Below are 18842 nucleotides of genomic sequence, written 5' to 3'. Positions count from 1 at the left end.
TGACCTCAACATTCCATTCTGTCTCTTTCTTTTGTACATGATCTCACCAGTAAACGGTTTTCTTTTGAAACCAATGATCATGTTATGGCTAGCTATAATATTTTAACCCCATGCCTTTAGGCGCTAAACTAAGAAATGTTATAGGAAATATTTTGTTTCTATCAGTCGGCAGGAATCACCAATAATTGCAAAACTTATTTTTGTTCCTAAATTGGTGAAATAAAAATGTTCTGTCAACTATGAACAAAAATGATTTATTAAAAAGATGCAGTTTATTAATTTCATAACACTTTATAATTTTTTTTATTAAAATTTATGAAAGATGCGGTTTATTAATTTCATAACAATTTTTAATTTTTGATATGTAAATTATTAGAAAATAATGAAATAAGATAATTTAGAAATGTCAATCAAATTTAATTGTAACACACCTAGATACACTTGTTTAGTCATCTGCAAATAAGGAAAATGTTTGATTAAATTATTATATAATATCATATTTACATATTTAAATTTCATGTCGCAAATATTTCAAATACTTCATTTTTAATTTGTATGTGCATTGATTTATTTCTAAATATATGCATGTCATTATGTTTGATGCATTCCTGAACTTTTTTCATGTACTGTGCAGAGTTTCAGAGTTATTTCCCTTTAGTTATGGAATACAAAGTTGCACTTGTTTATAAATAGCCAAATCATTTAAAGACCTTCTTTTGTTGGAGGTATTCCTGAGATGGAAATTTTCAAATATTATATATATATAATGTTTGCACTTTGTACCTAATTGTAACTGTCTTTAAAAATAGTATCTGATACATTTTGTACCATGTTCCATTTGAGCCCAGTATTAATAGGTAAAAAAACATCTCCTTCTTTTTCTGTATTGGGAATACTGTAAATTCAGAAATTGTTGCTTGCATTTATTATTGCGATTTTGAATAATGAACAAAAATGCAAGTTTGATAATTACAATTTTAGGAAAAGCTGAGTGCCATACAGATATAATGTATTTGATATCAGAATGCGAGTTCTTATTATTGCAATACTCAAGTAGTCGCATCATTCGCATTAATAAAAACCTCACAATAATTTCTGAATTCACAGTACTCATATTTAAAAATATTTTAGGTGTTTCCTGACCCCACCCCAACCACCTACTAATAAAAGCAAAATAAAGGGTAATTCACTGAAGAAAACCTATAATAAACAGGGCTAATCTTTTCTATTGTATTTATAACTGCTGACCTTATCAGTTTTAAACTTGGAAAATAGCAATAAAAATAGCCTTAGAATGAAAACCTTTATAAGCAGAGAAGGCAACCAGCATTTCTAGATAATTGATTGAACGAAAGTCATTTGTCATTTGTTTTGTTTATAAAAAGACATAATATACCTGTATATAGATAGCAGAGAGATTAAATTGGTTTAATATCCTGAATACTGTCAGATGAAACTCTCGCTTCTTTGTATCTATGACAACCAGGTATATCTATGTCATGTCTGGATTTTTTTCTTTAATTACCTGTGTTCTCATTTTTCAAGACTATCATGATTTTGCCATTTGATACCATTAGACTGTTGACAAATGGTAAATGTTTGACATGGGGCATCTGCTACCCAAAATAAATATTTTGGTTGTTTAAATATTTTAAGCTGTAATGAATCTTTATTGAACAAATTGACAGTAATTACACAAGTGTCATCACAATCTGACATTACTTAGAAAAATGTCCAAAATCTAACTTTCAATTTGTTTGGTATGAATGAAATCGTGTTAGCTGAACACTAAAATTTTAGTAATAGAATTAAAAGTTCAGTATACTAACAGGTCATTTGACCTGCAGATTAAGTACACAGAAAGATGTGATTAAGTTTGTATAGAACATAATTTTGCTTTTTACTTTTTGAGGCTAGTTGATGGCAATTTCCATTTTCGTTACAGTCAGAGGATGATGGCAATTTTTTAGGTCTGCTCTTGGGGGAAATTCAGGTTAAATTATAGAAAGTCTAGCTACTGACCATTATAAGTGGGTTGCATTTTAAGAACATATGCACCTTTCTGTTTAAAGATCCTTTTTGTACATGACAGATCCTTATATGATTCATTGTGGCTGCTACAGAAAGTTTAACTCACCAACCTTTTCCAACTACTCCTACTTTTTAGCTCACCTGGCCCGAAGGGCCAAGTGAGCTTTTCTCATCACTTGGCGTCCGTTGTCCGTCGGTGTCATCGTCGTCTGTCGTCGTTAGCTTTTTACAAAAATCTTCTCCTCTGAATCCACTGGGCCAAATTTAACCAAACTTGGCCACAATCATTATTAGGGTATCTAGTTTAAAAAATGTGTCCGATGACCCTGCCAACCAACCAAGATGGCCGCCATGGCTAAAAATAGAACATAGGGGTAAAATGTAGATTTTGGCTTATATCTCTGAAACCAAAGCATTTAGAGTAAATCTGACAAGGGTAAAACTGATTATCAGGTCAAGATCTATCTGCCCTGAAATTTTCAGACAAATCTGACAACCTGTTGTTGGGTTGCTGCCCCTGAATTGGTAATTTTAAGGAAATTTTGCAGTTTTTTGGTTATTATCTTGAATATTATTATAGATAGAGATAAACTGTAAACAGAAATAATGTTCAGCAAAGTAAGATCTACAAATAAGTCGTCATGATCAAAATTGTCAGTCGACCCCTTTAGGAGTTGTTGCCCTTAATAGTCAATTTTTAACATTTTTTCGTAAATTTTTGTAATCTTTTACAAAAATCTTTTACAAAAATCTTCTTCTCTGAAACTACTGAGACAAATTTAACCATACTTGGCCATAATCATTATTAGGGTATCTAGTTTAAAATATTTGTCTGATGACCCCGCCTTCCAACCATCATGGCCGACTTTGTTAAAAATAGAATATAGGGGTAAAATGCAGTTTTTGGTTTATATCTCTGAAACTAAAGCATTTAGAGCAAATCTGACATGTGGCAAAAATGTTCAACAGATTTAGATGTATCTGCCCTGAAATTTTTAGATGAATCCGACAACCCGTTGTTGGGTTGCTGCCCCTGAGTTAGTAATTTTACAAGAATTTTGCAGTTGTTTGTTATTATCTTAGATATCATTATAATATCTAATATCTAATACTATTAATTATGATTTTAACCTTATTTTACATGATTTCCAAAGCATCAGTAAATACAGGTGAGCGACACAGGCTCTTGAGAGCCTCTAGTTTAAGTAACAGTTAAATGGTCATGAGCTACTATTTTGATCCATTAATCTGATACCTTTTTGGATAATTTTATGAATTGTTGAATTCAGAAATTCCAACGAGCGTACTTAAAAATCACAATGTGCCCTTATTAATGACATCAGAACCAATAAGAATGTCCAAAATCATTCCCATATTGCATCACCTTTTCTGAATTCGTCCATTGGTACTGAATGTTAAGTGACCAAGAATCAATGTAGTCTACAATTAGTTTACTGAGGAAGATTTGAAGGAATTTATCTTGGAAGATATCCAGGAAACTCCTGTAAACTTTGTTTTTAATCCTACCTTAAGGGGAATTATTTAAAAAGTCCAAAAAGTGACTGGTGATCGAGTCCAGGGATCCCTTATACCTGGGCTCTCTTTCATTTAAAGCAGTTTGGCCAAAAACCATTGATATTATAATTCTATCATTTAATCAGCTCTTTCACAACATTGTCATTTCCCATAAAACATTCACAAAGTATTCAGTTATCTTATGGAATATAATTTTATACAATATTGTCCCCTCGGGTCACTAGATAGCAAGTTTTCTTGGCAAGATGTGAATGTGTTTTGATTAATAGCGGATAAATGTTTCTAAGTTACATGAGGACAACAATAATAAGAGGATTGTGAAACTTTCTGCAGGTATAACCAGGTATTTGCACGCATATAAACTCACGATTTCTTTATCAGAATTCTAAAATATGTTGTTGACGTGATGCGTAATTTATCATGATCTTATTCGGGTTCAAAAAGCCCCACATTATATAACTTTCTGAAAAGAAGTATTTTGTGTTTTGTTAAATATGGCCATTACCTACGTTGATGCAATAAATTATTTTTGAATTGATTTAAAAGGGGACAATGCAGCTTTTATTTGAAATATAATGATTATTTTTTTATGATTCATTTTTTGGGACTTTCATCGAAGATCATACAAGGATATTATGTATAATGCACGTCAGAGCTGCATGTTTTGATAATGGATATTTGCTGCCTATGATATCAAAGTTATTGCTACAATACTGAATGCGGTTGTTCTACTCAATACAGTAGGTAACATGGCATATTTTGGTATTCATAGGGTCTTTGCATGGGAAATAAACACATTTATTTTAAAACCAGTTGTTGGCATGATACGGCTTATGTTCTTCTCATATATTTTATGATGGTATGATACTAAACCCCTAACGGGAGGGATTGTACTTGATTTTCATATGATGAAGACATAATCTTTCAATCAGTTTGATTGAGGTCTGGAGCTGGCATGTCAGTAACTGCTAGTAGTCCTTGGTTAATTTATGTATCATTGTCATTTTGCTTAGTTTCTTTTGTTACCTATTCTGACATCGAACTCGGACTTCTTTTAAACTGAGTTTTACTGTGCGTATTGCTGTGTGTTTGTTTATTCTACATTAACTAGAGGTATTGGGGGAGGGTTGAGATCTCACAAAACATGTTTAACCCCACCGCATTTTTGCGCCTGTCCCAAGTCAGGAGCCTCTGGCCTTTGTTAGTCTTGTATGTTTTTTAATTTTAATGTGTCGTCCATTTTCATTGAACTAGTACACATTTTTGTTAAGGGGCCAGCTGAAGCCCACCGCTGGGTGCGGGATTTTCTCGCTGTGTTGAAGACCCATTGGTGGCCTTCAGCTGTTTTCTGCTCTTTGGTCGGGTTGTTGTCTCTTTGACACATTCCCCATTTCCATTCTCAATTTTAACACTTTAATTAAGATATAGAAATGAAGTAAGGGTTATCTCCCTTTATTTTGAATTTCTAAATTTGAATAAATTATTAAATAATACATCTGATGTTGGTGTAATAAAATGTTCAGGGGTCATGAAAAAAGGCGACCATGCCTGATGACGTCACATTTAAAGAACACAACTTTCTGCAAATCTTTGAAAATGAAGGATAAAAATCATTAGAGAAACAGATTCCACCACTATAACTCTTGTAAACGTATTAAGATATTTCTCCACTCTCAACAGTTAAATTTTAATTATTTAAAAAGCTCGGCAAGCCTTGCACTTTAAATATGAAAATTTAACTGTATCAGTGGAGAAATATCATAACACACTTGCTACAGTAGTGGAATCTATATCTTTAAGCTTGTTAACACCTTAGGAAATCAGAAATCAATCATATTAGATAGCAACTTTTTAACCTGTCATTCTTTCCTGACATGATTGATTGATTTATACCAATAAATATATTGATCTGTTTTAGAATCTGATGAAATAGGTATTTCCTATTACATATGTTAATTGTTTAATTATGCTGAAAATTTTATTATTATATTAGTGTTTTACAATTTCAAATTGAATAATAAAATAGTTTTATTTAGTTGCCGGTATGCAAATTTTTATTGAATTAAAAAAATTTTAAAGGGAAAATTTGTACATAGTAAATTTTGAAATTGACAGACGATTTCTGTTATGAAATGAATCAAGATTTGCACTGACTGACTAGAACTGAACTGAATAAGAGTTGGTGAAAGTGACTTTCAGCCAGAATAGTGTTTATCATATTTGACATACTGTAAATTCAGATTTCAGGAAATGATGCTAACAGAATAAATGCTAGTTTTTGTTTTTGGGACACCTATCTCAACATAATTTTTGCAGTAATAATAGCATTCCAAAAATTTCTGAATTTACAGTACATTTATATACACCAACACTTATGGATTCAAATATGTAATGGGACAATCTTAATAAATAAATAATTGCTAGCACTCAATTTCAAACGTCAATGTTAGTTTTATTAATTAGTAAGTGTACGGAAATTTTTCTAATCAGAAGCTTGCAAGCTATCAATGTGACATTCTGCTTGGGACAATATTCCTTAATATAAGTGCATTTACCCTATCGTATTAGAAGGATATGGAAAATTTGTAGTTAAATCTAGAAGATATAGCCTCTTTTTGAAGTGTTTTATTGTGTACGAAACCTACTGGATGAAAGAATTATGTAAAATCTCGGTAAAATATTTTAGCAAACTGCTTTAAATTCATAGTAATGCATACTATTCGAAATATTAACTATTGATTAAGATTTTTTGAAGTGATTTTCTATATATGGTATATGTTGGACATTTAAAAGACTATTTACTGAGTGTAAAGACATTTTCACAAGCGTCTGTTGACCTAAAAGTTAATTTGACACGTAAAATATCCAAGAATTTGTTTACCTTTTAATTTAAAGTTTAAAAATAAATCTAGAATTTCTTTCGAATAATTAAAGTTAAGGTCAAGAATCAAAGACTTTGGGTGTCAACATGTAATTAGAGGCTACTGTTTATAGATATGTATCTTAATTCAATATGTCACATGGTTTAAAGTGCATGCAACTTTGTGCCAGGGCGGGACATGAATTTTTATTGTTTTTTTTGTGGTTTTCTTCTATTTTTGTATTTGTATTTTAATTTTCATTTATGATTTGTTTTTTCATGAATAAATTAGTGTTTTTTATAGAATTTTGGTTTAACTTAGCAGTTTTAATCATTAATTGTGCAATAATGCTGTTTTTTTGTTTTTGTTTATCACTATCATTTTGTACATGTTGTTAGGAGTTGTATGAGGAATGTTCTAAGAGATTAATGAGAAAATTGATGGAAATGATAGACCAATTTAATTTGTTTCACTTTTTGTCTTATATTGCATTTAATGACATTTTCAGCTTAAGAACTAATTTTGTTCTACAAAAAAGTCATTGTTTTACCTAAAAATACATATTACTATCAAGTTATCTTTTTTTTTTTAAAGCAATTCAATTAGGTACCATGGGTCAGTTGCAAAGAAAAGGATTTATATCTGAGAAAAACAATTCAAAGGAGAAAAGTTGATAATCAAATAAAATGTAATTGTTAGAAAGATACAAAGATCATCTATCAGATAAATTGTCAGAAGGAGACAAAATATCTTGTTCATAAAAGTTTTTACGTCTTTTCCTACTTAGAACCCCACCCACACTTACCATGAACCTTTTGCATTATAGGCAACACACTATACATGAAATTAACATCACTATGTGATCACTCAACTCATTTAGAAGATACCAGAATAAAACTTATAGTTGTTTGACTAGGACTATGTCATGCCCACAACCAGTGGTTACTAAGACTATGTCATGCATAGAACTAGTGGTTAACTATATATTTGACTAAGACTATGTCATACATAGAACCAGTGGTTTATTGTATATTTGACTAAGACTATGTCATGCATAGAACTAGTGGCTTATTGTATATTTGACTAAGACTATGTCATGTATAGAACTAGTGGTTTATTGTATATTTGACTAAGACTATGTCATGCATAGAACTAGTGGTTTACTGTATATTTGACTAAGACTAATGTCATACATAGAACCAGTGGTTTACTGTATATTTGACTGAGACTATGTCATACATAGAACCAGTGATTTACTGTATATTTGACTAAGACTATGTCATGCATAGAACCAGTGGTTTACTATATATTTTAACTCAGACTATGTCATGCATAGAACCCGTGAATTACTGTATATTTGACTAAGACTAATGTCATACATAGAACCAGTGGTGTATTGTATATTTGACTAAGACTATGTCATACATAAAACCTGAGACTATGTCATACATGCAACCAGTGGTTTACTGTATATTTGACTAAAAATATGTCATGCATAGAACCAGTGGTTTACTGTATATTTGACTAAGACTAATGTCATACATAGAACCAGTGATTTACTGTATATTTGACTAAGACTAATGTCATACATAGAACCATTGGTTTACTGTATATTTGACTAAGACTATGTCATACATAGAACCAGTGGTTTACTGTGTATTTGACTTATAATATGTCATGCATAGAACCAGTGGTTTACTGTATATTTGACTAAGACTTTGTCATGCATAGAACCATTGGTTTATTGTATATTTGACTAAGACTAATGTCATACCTAGAACCAGTGGTTTACTGTATATTTGACTAAGACTAATGTCATACATAGAACCAGTGGTTTACTGTATATTTGACTAAGACTAATGTCATACATAGAACCATTGGTTTACTGTATATTTCACTAAGACTATGTCATGCCAAGAACCAGTGGCAATCTGTATATGTCACTAAGGCTATGTTATGCCTAGAACCAGTGGTATACTGTATATTTTACTAAGACCATACCTAATGTATAGATGTAGTGGTGTTCTATATATGACTGAAGCTATCACTATCAAGTCTAGAACTAAGTGGTGTTCTATAATTTTGACTATAGCTATTATTTTTGTATTCTATATATTTGACTAAAGCTATCATTTAAATGTTTTATGTATTTGACTAAAGATTTCGTTTTTGTGTTCTACATATGTGACCAAATTAAGCTTTCACTTCAATGTCTAGAAATAGTGGTGTTCTATATATTTGACTAAAGCTTAGTCTATCCATACTATGTCAAAAACCAGTGGTATCCTATAGATGACCTTTGGTCTTGTCTACAGTTATCCTGTAAATGACCTGAGATAATTCCTGACATCTATGATGACAAATGACCAGTGGACAAAGTACTTGATGAATAATTTATGTCTTAGTTGTTCACACATACTTCATCATGATTATTACATCTTTACTATGGACATTTGTGTATGTAAACTTTTACATACATCTGTTTGTATTGATATTGTTTTACATGTCATCAAAAAGTCAGCCAGCTGTAAAAGTTTTCTTTGAAATATATAGTTTATATTTCAGCTAAATGTTTTCATCAAAGGATACTTAGGCGTTATCTTGAATTTTTTTAAAGGGCTTATACTCATTGTTTCAGTGTTGGATATACTAGACAGTTGACCAGCTGGATCCTATAGCCTGACCTTCAGGAATTCAGTTGTTAATTTTTAATTTTTAGTTTAATTTTTTCTCCCTAATTTCAGTTTTATTTGCTGTTGAATAGAATAATAAGATTACATGAAAATGATAACAGGGATTGCAAAAAAAATGATAACAGGGATTGCAAAAAAAAAATGATAACAGTGATTGCAAAAAAAATGATAACAGTGATTTAAAAAAAAATAATAACAGGGATTGCAAAAAAAATGATAACAGTGATTGCAAAAAAAATGATAACAGGGATTGCAAAAAAAAATGATAACAGTGATTGCAAAAAAAAATGATAACAGTGATTGCAAAAAAAAATGATAACAGTGATTTCAAAAAAAATGATAACAGGGATTGCAAAAAAAATGATAACAGTGATTGCAAAAAAAATGATAACAGGAATTGCAAAAAAAATGATAACAGGGATCGCAAAAAATACTAGAAAGTTCTACAGACCACACGAACCACCAACTTGACTACTCCTTGAAAAACCTAATGTGCAAGCAACACAATATCTAGATAGCAGTCACTTGATACAGTCACAAAATATGGTAAAAAAGTTTTTATGATTACACCATGATTGTAAAGATGCTAATATACTAACAATTTTTTGCAAGGTCATCTATAGATATTGACTGCAAATATTATTAGAAAATTATTAAGTGAAACATAAGTTAATTTTTTTGTTCAGTGGAAATCTAATTTATACTGGGATAATTAATCAATGGCAACTAATTAAGTGATAGACAAGTCTACCTTGGTATTTTGGGTTCTGAACAGAACCAATGTAATGTTTTGAGTGCATTACAATTCCACAGCGAGCAGACATAATACATATATTTATTATCTTTGGAACATTTATGTGTTCAAATTTTAGAAATGAAAAATACTGATTAAAAGTGTTGTTGAGTGTATGTCAATGAGACTGCAATGCAATGACACAAAAAAACATCCAGAGGTCAAAAGAAAATTTCCAGTAAAGGACAATATATCAAACACTAAATTTTCCCAACTCCTCAAGTCTTAAATGTAGTGAATGAATTAAGCAGAAATTATCAGCACCATCAACACCAAATTCTCTACATAAAGATATAGCCCTATTTAGAAAACCATTCATGAAGTTCTTGACATAAATTTATAAAATAGGTTATATATGGATTCCTTATATAAAAAAACATTTCTATCAAAATTGTCTTCAGTGTATCATGTGCACTGTCCCAGTTTTGCAGTCTCAAAGTGCAGCATAGTATGGTTAATTACACCTATATAGCTAGTAAGTGATTATTAATGTCTCATTGGCAATCGTACCTCATCTCCTTGTTTTTATAATACATACAGTTACTAGAGGCTAATCAAAGAAAAGATTGATAAGAATGGCTGAATATTTTGTCTTTTATTGTTCTTTTATTGTTGTTTTACTATGTCTAGAATAAAACACACCTGAGATAGACTGCTCATTAACTTGCATTGCAGCATACCTGAATACAGAACAGTGTACCAATAATTTATTAGGGAACCGAAATTGATTTTGAATTGGCTATAAGGATTGTCTGAAGAGATTGCTTGTTCATTGTCATAACACAAAACATTGACTGCTTAATTGTTTTTTAATTGGAATTGTCATTAGAGGTAATTTTATCAGAGCTTGTCGGAGCTGTATAGCACTTTTGATCAGCAGGAATTGGTTTTCAGTTGAGCTACTTTATAACACACCTGTATTTAATTTATTGAGTACCTGGTCATGTCTGCAGAACACAGCACACCTGAGATTTACGCCTTAATTAAGATCTATATCTCTTTTACTTATCTTTTGAAAAAAGCATCAGCATTATTCACCTGTGAAATGAACAAAGTACTATCTGGATAAGGATCTATTTAACTGTAAATTACCTCAATTAATTTGATTAAGATAACAAGGATTTTACATTTCCCGTCAAAATAAAGTGCTAGGTTGCCATTATATACAGAAGGATCTTGAAGTCTTTGTGGCAGATTCGTTACTGTAAATGTTTAAATACTTCTATGTTTGTATTGGTAATTCCATAAATCTCCACAATGAAGGATTTTAAACTACTGAACTGTTTGTCTTCAAAGTCAAGGTAATATCGTTGGTCATTGTTGTTTTTGTTGGTCTTCACAGCTAATACTATAAATTCTGCACATTTTACTGTATTTTTTGGCAATTCACGTTGCATGGATATTATACTATTAAATGGATTATAGAATGACCAGTTCAAATAATTTTGGAGACAATTGTGGATATAGTATAAAACTTTATAATAGAATGCATTGATATTTGGGGTTACAGTTTAGAAAACATGTCATCAAGGTACAGTGAGTGTTGTGTGCTTGTCTGTGTTTTAAAATGTTTAATTACTACTGGAAAAAATACCACAGGACACATGGATATTTTTCAAGTGTTAATTTACAAAAAATTTTCAGACTGATTAGACATTTTTTTTATGACAGTAGATTGTATATATACCCAAAATTTGATCAAAATTTTCTGGATCTCAAACTCTCATTTATCGGTTACCTAAATTAAAAGTTTTTTTTTAGAGCTAGTTTTGTATTTTTTAATGCAACCATTCTTCAATAATTCTAAATAGACCTTTCTTTATATGACCAGGTCAGTTGATGACTTGTGGATGTCTTAGAAGTAGGCCAACAATGGTTCCTTTAGATAAGATCAGCCTTTTACAACTACCAAAAACTAGCTGCTATATACTAAGTCTTGCTATTGTCATTGGCAACTGCACTTTTAGAAAGATAAAATTAATGTTTTTGTGAAAAGCATGGCTGATTTGCTTGAGAACTATTAATACAGATTCCTCAGAAAATTTTTAAGAGTTGCCCTGAAATTGTACAAGTGTGTATTGAAATTGTTACTTATATGAAATTCCACAAAAGAAATGTCCAAAAAAATATGACTGCCACCATATTTACCAATTTGCAGTACAGGAATTTTCTATTTTTTGCCTTGCCCGCCTGCCGCATTGTCAGTTTTTCTTCAACGTACGAGTTTGAATATCTCTTTGGTATCTTCCGCTTCTACTTTTAATGAAGTGACTGAAATGGACAACAGACAAAAGAGTTTGGACCAACCGTGAATACCCTATATTTTACAGTACACACATACCAGTATAGAATTTTGTAGCAACATAGGATTTGATGAACTTTTGATATTTTGTTGTTTGTCCAGTTTGTTCCTGAGGTGTGTGTGAATATTCTTGTTGATGGGTGCCAAGTATGGGTCTGTTTTGTTTATACAGAACTGTCAAAGGTGACAGGTTTGTTTTACAATGTCAACTTCAGGTTTGTTTTGAAAAATTATAGAAACTGTACAATGTTAATTAAGTCTTGTGTTTTTGTTTGAAATGTAAAAAATTTTCAATTTGAACATTTGTGTCCAAATGAAATGAACCCCACCCCCCCAAAAAAAGTTAAAAACATCAGGAAATAAGAACTTCCAGTATAAAACTTTTTGATCAGTATTGAAAGAACTAGTTTATTATACTACCGGTTATTGTTATTTTGTGTTGGGATTGCTATGAGAAAATTAAATTAAATCTCCTTGTTGATAGGGGTATTGTGTGATGGTCTGATACCATTGTTTTTGTTTGTTTATTTGTACATACTATCCACTTCTAGAGGTCAGAGATCAAACACTGTCCTCGATGGTAAATTAAACATGTATTGTTTCGGAAATCTATGATCATTTACCAATAGAACTGTTTTATTGTTAGTATGACATGTACAATTGTTTTGTGTCAGAATGTTCAAACTAGTATGTACTTTTAAGTCCAGACATTTAAACTACTAAGAAGTCCTATAAACTACATGTTTATATAAAGTAATAGTATTTAGGATCCATATAGAGAAAGAAATTGTAAGAAAATGAAATAAAGGAAAAGAGGGATTGTGCATAGGCGTCATTGAGACAGCAACCCATTAGCACCAACAGTCGAAAGATAATTTAGAGGTCATTTACATACAGTCTTAAACAATAGACAGGTCGTCTATGCAATTTGTAAAGCTCTAAATTGCCCAGAGTTGTGAACATTTTTTAAATAAGACTCAAAGATCTGCCAGCAACTTCAAATTCTCCAAAGATTAAAAATGATAAAGATATTGCAAAGTCAACCACTGACAAAAATATAGATATGGCAAAAGTCAACCACTGACAAAAATATAGATATGGCAAAAGTCAACCACTGACAAAAATATAGATATGGCAAAATAAAAAGTCAACCACTGACTTGGTTACACAGACTTAAATGGCATGTACAATGACCTTCAGCAGAGTAAAGCACTCAGGGTTGAGCACTCACAAAAATGTTTAACCCCGCCACATTCTTTATGTGCCTGTCCCAAGTCAGGAGCCTGTAGTTCAGTGGTTGTCGTTGGTTCATGTTTGTCATATTTGTTTTTCCTTAATTGTTTTGTTATAAATTAGGCCGTTAGTTTTCTCAATTGAATTGTTTCATATTTTTTATGTCGGGGTCTTTTATAGCCGACTATAGTATAAGGTATGGGTTTTTCTCATTGTTGAAGGCCGTACAGTTGCCTAATTGCTTACATCCACTTCATTTGAACTTTGGTGGATAGTTGTCTCATTGGCAATCATACCTCTTCTCCTTATTTTTATATTCATCATGGAAAAAAAGGTTAAGTTGGATATAATATATTATTGCATACTGTGGATTACTTTATTTTTGTAGATAGAGGATAAATCTGCATGACAGCAAGCCTATAGAAAATTTGTACTTTGTAGAACATTTATAATTTTTTGTTAAACCTTTACCTGGGTCATTTTCAAAAACTGTCGAATTTTGAAATTGAAAAATTTATTAAAAGTTACTTATTCAAACAACCCTCTACATAAGCAAATCAAAACAAAGAGTACTTAAAGAACAACATGTCAAAACATGCAATCTTAATAATGTCATACAAGAATATCTTGAAACATTTTTTGATAGGTGGTACAATATTTTGTCTCTCCTGTTACCATTTTCAAAAGAAATTTTGGGTTATTAAGAAAAGGTTTAGATAAAAATTTAAGCTTGTTTTACGTAGCCAATTAGATGGTTTTCAAGAGAATAAACTTCTATATATATTCATTCTGTAAAATAATAGATTATTTGCCAATTTTCCAGGTTGTACTGAAAAATGCCTCTAAAAATTGGTTTTCAAAGGTTGTAAAAATTACCATCAGCAATGCAAGTCTAAGATAGCAATTCATATTGTTCGGCATTTTTATACCCCACGCAATGAGTTGCGGAGGGTATAATGTTTTTGACCCGTCCGTCTGTCCGTCCGTCAGTCCATCAGTCCTATTTCTTGTCATCGCAACTCCTCTCAAACCACACAACAGAATTTCACGAAACCTTTTTAGATAATAAGGACATACTATGTAGTTGTGCATATCGACAGGAAATTACGATTCAATTTTTTTTCCAGGAGTTACTCCCCTTTGAACTTATTTACTTTAATGTACTACTGCAACAGTTTGTCATCGCAACTCCTCTGAAACCACACAACAGAATTTCATGAAACCTTTTCAGATAATAAGGACATACAATGTAGATATGCATATCGACAGGAAATTAAGATTCAATTTTTTTTCCAGGAGTTACGCCCCTTTGAACTTATTTGCCAAATATACTACTCAACCTTTTGTCATCACAACTCCTCTGAAACCACACAACAGAATTTCATGAAACCTTTTCAGATAATAAGGACATACTACGTAGATGTGCATATCGACAGGAAATTACGATTCAATTTTTTTTCCAGGAGTTACGCCCCTTTGAACTTATCTGCCAAATATACTACTGCAACCTTTTGTCATCGCAACTCCTCTGAAACCACACAACAGAATTTCATGAAACCTTTTCAGATAATAAGGACATACTACGTAGATGTGCATATCGACAGGAAATTAAGATTCAATTTTTTTTCCAGGAGTTACGCCCCTTTGAACTTATTTGCTTTAATGTACTACTGCAACAGTTTGTCATCGCAACTCCTCTGAAACCACACAACAGAATTTCATGAAACCTTTTTAGATAATAAGGACATACTATGTAGTTGTGCATATCGGCAGGAAGTTACGATTAATTTTTTTTTCTTAGTGTTACGCCCCTTTGAACTTATTTGCTTCAATGTACTTTTGCAACAGTTTGTCATCGCAACTCCTCTGAAACCACACAACAGAATTTCATGAAACTTTGTAGATAATAAGGACATACTATGTAGATTTGCATATTGACAAGAAATTATGATTCAATTTTTTTTCTTATACAATTTTTTTTTCTTACATTTATTTTATTTCTCCAATGACAATGTGGGGACGTGGGGTATGTGAGCGGGCTCACTAAGGTTCTTTAATTTTCTCTCTTTCAAATAAACCCAACATCAAGTAAATCCCTCATAAGTTAGTTTACTTTTCTCTTTATTTCATTGGTAACAGGAACATACGTTTATGATATGTCACTATATAAAAGTCTATCCTGTTACCTTTTTGTCTATCCTGTTACTGATATCAGTATTGCACCTGCAAATGCTTAATTGGGAAGAATAAGACGTTATAACTTTAAGATGAGTTCAAACAACGAAATATTTCATTCGTTTTGCAACTATATGTTAAGATAATTTTTTTAACGACGTTTCTGTCTACAATTGTCTATCCTGTTACTGTAACAATAGCAACCATAGTAACAGGATAGACATAACAGGATAGACAAATTTCTTCATTTTTGAATGCTGTTGTGAAATGACTACTCCCTTTAGTGAAGTGATTATGGTTTTCTGTTGTGAATTTGATTTCCAACACGATATTGCACTTTTTACAAGTATACTGTTGGTGTAATTAATCAAAATTGTTGGTAACAGCATAGACATGAAAAAAAGTACCCTCTTTTTTTTTCACTAAATGTCTTAAAATTTCTTTTCTCTACACTGTCGTACCAGAAACGTGGTGTTTTAAATGTAAAGGTAACTTCGAACTTTTGAAATCAACATTGACTGATTCGATATTCATAGGGAGAACAATACCACGGCTGATTTAAGTAGCGGTAACCGGATGGACATGAACCTCCCGTACGCTGATTGAATTTAGTTTGTAGATAATATGTTACATATAATGATTAAGAAGCTACGATTTTTCGTTAGAGTAATTATTAACGTTCTTAAAAAGTCCCTTTTGCAGATATCAAGGCGATCAGAAAATTGGGAAAAAATCATTTGCAATGTGTTTTTCTGACACTGTACGCACACAAATACCCCCAAAATCGGACTTAAATACATTTTAATCTTATCAAAATAGATGTAAATCGTGTTTATTATCGATGTTCTAAATCATAAATCCGACAAGCTTTCATTTAAACCATTACAACTGAAATTTCCATTAGAAATACAAATTTTAGCATGGGTGTACTGAAAATTCAACATTTTTTGAAAATGACCCACCTACGAAATTCACGAAAATTTGTATCCCACAAATTAATAATGAATCAAGAGTACTTAATTGAATTGAAGTGGCTACCACATTGTTTGGTCGATATTTATGACTGCATGATATTTCTTTACTTGCACGTTGTGACTCACATTGGTGAATGTTTCCTTGTTTTTTTGTGATCTGTCATGGCTAATTTTTAAGTGTCTAATTATTTCAAACTTTTTACCTTTTCAAGGAAAGAATTTGAAGATCATCTAAAAATCATTGTGATTTGTTAGGAATGTTATTTAATTCAGGGGATTTGTGTTAGTTTAATATAAAAAATGAATAAAGTATTGATAAAGGAAAGTTACATACCCTAAAGGTAGTATATATAGGTGAGATTACTAAATATTTGTTGAAGTGCAGAATTAATTTGGTCTAAATAGGTTATTTTCTTAGGCTAGACATACATTTACAGTGAAATGAACAATTGCTCTTTTTTGTGCATTGTTCATGTTTTTGTTTGGTATATGTCATTTTGTGGGGATCTGCATTTATTGCTTAAAGCTTATATATGTTTTTACAAAAATAAGTATCTGTGACATCAGGTTCCCATCTTAATATACAAGTAAAAGGAACAATTTTGAGGTTACCTAGGTCTGCCTTGCAGCGCAAATATCTGCTCCTACCAATCATTCCACAATTTTCCACCCTTCATTCAAGCAGACTCATATTACAAAGTTATCTACAATGCTTGATGTACTTTGTTTTACTTTGTTCTCACATTTGCCACTGGAAATTAAGCAAACAACTAGAGTATCGAAACCTATTCAATCAGCTTGTCCCTACCACTTGTTACATAGTAAGTGTCCCCTCTCCCCCTCTTTGGGTTATAAAGTTCATCTGTAATAACTGCTACACCTCTCTGGAATAACAAACAGAGAGTAAAATAAAGTTAATAAACTTTGGAATCTTATTATCATGAGAAATAGATATTAATATAGATCATAACTAAAAACTATTTTTATATCTTATTTATTCCCAGCATTTTGACCAGACAAAACAGTTTCTCATAATTAAACAAACATATCTTTGATGTAAAAACATGCATTTCCTATTGCAATAAAACCTGACAATTTATTATGTATTAATAATTGTATACATCTTACTCATTAGGTTACAATAAGGTCAGATGAGCCCAGTGAATTATTAATAGATTTGATTTTGTAGTATAGTGCAATATCAACAGAAGTTCTTAAAGCCTATTAGTTTCCCTGAATGTGTCAGACCCTAATGGGAGTCAAGTTCTTTAAAAATATTTGTAGTAATAGTATATTTGATTCAACATAAAAAAATAAACTGTTACACAAAAATAATTGATAATTGTGATCATTTAAAAGAATAAGATTCTATATTATTGTTAGCTGAAAAGTAGGGTCGGGTAGAGGGAAAAAAAGGGGGGGGGAGGAGCGAGCAAAAATGAAAAGTCTAATAGTCTAGAAGTTATAGCCAGTGTCCTCTTTCATTTTCAATTTTTTGGTCATGATTTCCAAGATAAATTGATGTAATATTAAAAAAGTTAAAATTGAGAATGGAAATGGGGAATGTGTCAAAGAGACAACACAACCCAACCAAAGAGCAGAAAACAGCACAAGGCCAGCAATGGGAAATCCCCCACCCTGAGAAGGGCTTCAGCTGGCTCCTAAACAATAATGTATACTGGTTCAGCGAAAATGGACATCACACTAACTTGGAGACATATAAATGAACCAAAATTAAAAAACATACAAGACTAACAAAGGCCAGAGGTTCCTGACTTGGGACGGGCGCTAAAATGCTTTGGGGTTAAACATGTTTTGTGAGATCTCAACCCTCCCCCTATACCTATAGTCAATGTGGAATAAACAAACACTAAGTAATATGCACAGGAAAACTCAGTTTAAAAGAAGTCTGAGTCCGATGTCAGAATAAGTAACAGAAGAAACAAAGCAAAATGACAATGATCAACATAATTAACAAAGGTCTACTAGCAGTTACTGACAGTTGCCATCTCCATAACTCAATTAACCTAATTAATATGATATGCTATCATTACTATTTTTTTATAGTTTTCTTGGATTTTCAGACAATCTTCAGAAAAGACAAAAACTTTAAATTTTTGTCTGACTTAAAAATGTTTACTCTTCAAAAGTTACCTTCCTTGAATAAATAGTTTTTTACTAGAGTTATCTTTCTTGGGAGCTTCCTGGAGGTCAACTGCCTTGTTATATATTCTTTATGCAATG

The 18842-nt window shown here is 31.5% G+C and overlaps 1 protein-coding gene across 6 annotated transcripts in view; it reads left to right on the top strand.

Moving 5' to 3' along the window:
* Positions 1-18842, top strand: part of LOC127715534 (serine/arginine repetitive matrix protein 2-like) — a 111974-nt gene that overhangs the window by 19799 nt on the left and 73333 nt on the right. The window contains exon 1 of one of the 6 annotated variants that reach the window (XM_052221616.1): positions 11157-11215. The exons of the other annotated variants lie outside the window; for them this stretch is intronic. Coding sequence (XP_052077576.1) covers positions 11172-11215 — 44 coding nt within the window. The 5' untranslated portion in view covers positions 11157-11171. Of the gene's footprint in view, positions 1-11156; positions 11216-18842 lie in introns of those variants that run through there. 6 annotated transcript variants of the gene reach the window in all.

The sequence above is a fragment of the Mytilus californianus genome, unplaced genomic scaffold (genome assembly GCF_021869535.1).
Source record: "Mytilus californianus isolate M0D057914Y unplaced genomic scaffold, xbMytCali1.0.p SCAF_9, whole genome shotgun sequence".
In the NCBI taxonomy this organism is placed as follows: domain Eukaryota; kingdom Metazoa; phylum Mollusca; class Bivalvia; order Mytilida; family Mytilidae; genus Mytilus; species Mytilus californianus.
The sequence above is the reverse complement of the archived record's forward strand: the minus strand, read 5'-3'. Positions and strand labels throughout refer to the sequence as shown.